This window comes from Solanum stenotomum, chromosome 6 (genome assembly GCF_019186545.1).
Source record: "Solanum stenotomum isolate F172 chromosome 6, ASM1918654v1, whole genome shotgun sequence".
In the NCBI taxonomy this organism is placed as follows: domain Eukaryota; kingdom Viridiplantae; phylum Streptophyta; class Magnoliopsida; order Solanales; family Solanaceae; genus Solanum; species Solanum stenotomum.
The window spans coordinates 51,067,807-51,071,839 of NC_064287.1; the positions used below are offsets into that span (position 1 = coordinate 51,067,807).

Genomic DNA, 4,033 nt, shown 5'->3' on the forward strand with positions numbered 1-4,033 from the left:
TATGGACAATAATATTTTTGTCTACACTACCAAGGATGTGGTGCAACGAAAGAGACTCCACTCGCCTTAAGTGAGACCAATCCAAATTAATTGAGTTTTAATATAACTATCAAACATCTGAATAATTTTATTTCTTCCTTTTTCTGAACAATTTGATGTACAATTTCGGACTTTATAGTCATCATTTTAGAAAAAGGGAGTAAATTAACTCAACATAACTTAATGATACATCTAATAATTTATGCATTAAATGTGTTGCTAGATCTCTACTTTAGAAGCTATACAAACAACAACAAATAAATATTGATTTTATACATTTTTTTCACGATGAGAGAATCGTGTTTACATTAATCGAGGGTAATATTGTCCAAATGAAATAGAGTTTAATTTATAGTTTACTTTGACTAAACTGAAAAAATCCCAGCACTAATCTTTAGTTCTTAATCAATCATTTCTTTTTCAACTTAATTTTAAAAAAAATATAAATTGTGTACAATTAATTATTAATTAAACAAATAAAAAAAGGTCAAAAAAGAACAAAAGTCCCATTTTTTTAATATTTTTTTTTTGTGATCTTCAGATTCAGCTTGTACATTTTCCCCAAAAATAAAAATAAAAAATCTGCTTTATTCATTTCACTCACACACAGTCACACACCCGCCCTTTTCACCTCTCTCTCCATTACCTCACCATGTGAACTTTTTTTTTTTTTTTATATAAATGTGTTGCCAAAGATGAGATCTTTGTATCTTAGTGACTTCTCTTCTCTTTTCTCTCTGAGATTCTCTTAATTTTTTGATTTTTTTTTTGAAGAAATACAACTAATAGTTGAAATGGGGTTTCTTGTTTTTCACTGAAAGCACATGATTCTAATAGTTTTTAGTTTTTTTTATAAGCAAATGCAACAAAAATTGTGATGGGGTTTCTTGTTTTTAACTGAAAAAGCACATGATAGTGTGTTGTTGTTTCAGTGAGATTTTGGAGAGTAGTTGCAGATGAAGATGAGGGGTTATTCATTCTTTACTGCTACTCTCATTTTTGCTGTTTCCATTTGTTTCAGCTCAATTCCTGCTGATTCTTTACCAAGAGACTCTTTTAAGTCCATTTTAGGTGAGTCATTGTGATCATTTTGAAGTTTCTTGGCTGTTTGTGTTATGGAAAAAAGGTGAATTCTGATATGGGGTTTATCTATTTGAAGGCATTTTGACACTAGTGATGATAGATATGCTAAAAAGAAAAAAAAGTGGTTTGCTGTAATGAAATTTTTGATCATTGAAGCTTCTTGTCTGTCTGTGTTATGGAAAAAGGTGAATTCTTTGACATGGGGTTTATCTATTTGAAGGGATTTTGACACTAGTGATGATAGATATGCTAAAAAGTAAAAAAATGGTTTCTTGTAATGAAACTTTTGATCATTGAAGCTTGTCTGTCTGTGTTATGGAAAGAGGTGAATTCTTTGACATGGGGTTTTCCTGTTTGAAGGGATTTTGACAATAGTGATGATGCTATATATGCTAAAAAGAAAAAAAATGGTTTCTTGTAATGAAATTTTTTATTATTGAGGCATATTGGCTGTCTGTATTATGGAAAAAAGGTGAATTCTTTGATATGGGGTTTTTCTATTTGAAGGGATTTTGATACTAGTGATGATGCTATATATGCTAAAAAGAAAACAAATGGTTTCTTGTGATGAAATTTTTGATCATTGAAGCTTCTTGGTTGTCTGTATTATGGGAAAAGGTGAATTCTTTGATATGGGGTTTTTCTGTGCTGGTGGTTTTGGTTCCTTTTAGAGCTATATAATACTAAAAAGATGAAAAATGGGTTCTTGTTATGAAAATTTTGTTGTATTCCACGTTCCTCAATTTTTGGAGACTGAGATTTGTTTTATATGCTGTTAATGCAATTCAGATGTCATTTTCTTGTTATTTAAGGACAATTTTATTTGGACTACATGATTTGATCTTTCTTGGTTGTTATGAAGTTTTGGTATTTAACAACTATGCTTAATGCTTTCTTAATTTGTCTCAGGGTAATTATGTTTTTACTATGTGATTTCTGTTAAAATTGCTTTACTTGTTATTTTAGCAATAATGATCTCTTGTACATCTGAATTGAATATATAAGGCATTTTGGTGATCTGTAAGGATTTTAATTGAATATATAAGGGTAAATAGCACACCTAAAGTATCCCGTTTTTTCGAGTTTCCTACCTAAACTGTCACTAACTATCTGCTGTTTGTTACTTTTATATGTGTTTTTGGCCATTAACTCAACGTATTATCTTCTTTCTGATGCATTTAGATAATGGTTAAGTTTAAAGTAAGGCTCTTTTAGATGATGTGGTCATTTTTGATACTTCTAACAGGGGAGGGAAATTTGGAATCATGGAAGGATGGTGTATTGCACTCAACAGATATGGCACAAGCACCAAGTGAGCATGCGAGCACGCTAGTGCTGGCGGGAAACAGGACGAGGAGGCCAGACTTTCTTTCTGGTTTCCACAAATACAGAGGTGGATGGGATATTGCCAATAAACACTACTGGGCAGTAAGCACCATACTGTTTTTATGTCCATCTTTTGTAATTGATTTATCTAGGAAATATATAGCTATGTATTTGTTTGATGATTTTGCTGTAGTTTAGGATCTCTGATGCCTACATTGCTCACTGCTTGTTTGTGATTTATACAATTTATCAAGTTTTTTGTCTGAGCTGCAATACCCTCTGGACTTGCACCTCAGTTTTCTGTTTGTTTTGAATCATAATTACTTGTAACATATCTTACTTCACTACCCCGTTCGTTCTTTTGGACCAAAATAATGTTGGCCTACTGCAAGCACCTAGCGTGAACGGTGTTGGCTGATTCTCTTGTCTGTTATCTGATATTGACCATGCCACGACTTTAAGCCCAAGGCTATAACTGTTATATGATCTACTGATCTTCATGTCTTAGTAACTGATTTTTGACCTGGAAAATTCTGAGATAGATACTGCAGAAGATCAGGTGTTGATTAGTTCACTTGAAAAGTTTTCTGTGCTGAGTGATGAAAATTGCTGGTGAAAGATGGCTTAGTACTACTATTATAATATTCATGTATTGTCTTCTGTTCTGCTAGCTAATTTTATTCCAAGCAGGAGAAGGGAATATGATTGGGAAAGAGGAGGGGGAGGGTAAGAAGATGATCATGAAGTTAGATCGGTTACTTAAAAAGCAAAGTGTAGATCTTAAACATTTAAGTTGTAAGTATATTTTTGCATTTAACAAAGGATGAGTTTGCATATGTTTTGGTGCAAAATCTGCATAATTGCATAGTTGTGTCTAAGAACTTGTTCCTCTTCTAGTAATTTTTTGGATATAGTGTTTACTTTTCTATTTATGATGGGTTGAAATAGAGCGGAATAGATATAACAGATTGATATAGCTGACCTTAACTGGTTTGAGATTGAGGTGCTGTTAATTGGTTCATCGATTAAAAGTGATTCCTCTTTAGTGTTAGATGGCATTGGGAGGCTACATGAGTATATATAAAGAATAATGAGGTTATAAACTTCAACTTTAGTTCTAGATCAGCTAATTTATATGCAAATATTGTGGATTGATAAATGATCTTTCACATATTGCCTTGAAACCACATTTTGGTTTAGACATCTCTTTACCCCTATTATAAACCTTGGGATGAGCTTGTTTTAACTGTTTAGTTGGATTTTCATTTAGAAGACAGTGATCTTACGAGGATTGTGACTTTGGATCCACAGTCTGTTGGTTTTACAGGTGTTGCTGGTATCATACTCGCTCTGCTGTGGTTCATTTCTTTTGGATTGGCTCTTGTAGTGCATTATTGCTGCGGATGGAAGATCAATATTAGAGATGGAGAACGACATTTTTCAGAGAGAATTTGCCTGATCGTGCTCATCATCTTGACATGTGCTGCAGCGTAATAATCTAACCCTTGACTTGTTGCTTGCTGTATACATATGTTCTCTCATTTGAATTATCACGAGCCCATCCTTAAGGTTTTGCTTTTCTTGA

The 4,033-nt window shown here is 32.8% G+C and overlaps 1 protein-coding gene across 1 annotated transcript; it reads left to right on the plus strand.

Moving 5' to 3' along the window:
* Positions 1-710: 710 nt before the first annotated feature.
* Positions 711-3,945, plus strand: LOC125867507 (uncharacterized). Its single transcript, XM_049548035.1, has 3 exons — positions 711-1,110; positions 2,369-2,550; positions 3,760-3,945. The coding sequence occupies exons 1-3, from the start codon at positions 996-998 to the stop codon at positions 3,940-3,942; spliced, it is 480 nt and encodes a 159-aa protein (XP_049403992.1). The 5' UTR covers positions 711-995; the 3' UTR covers positions 3,943-3,945.
* The last annotated feature ends 88 nt before the right edge of the window (positions 3,946-4,033 follow it).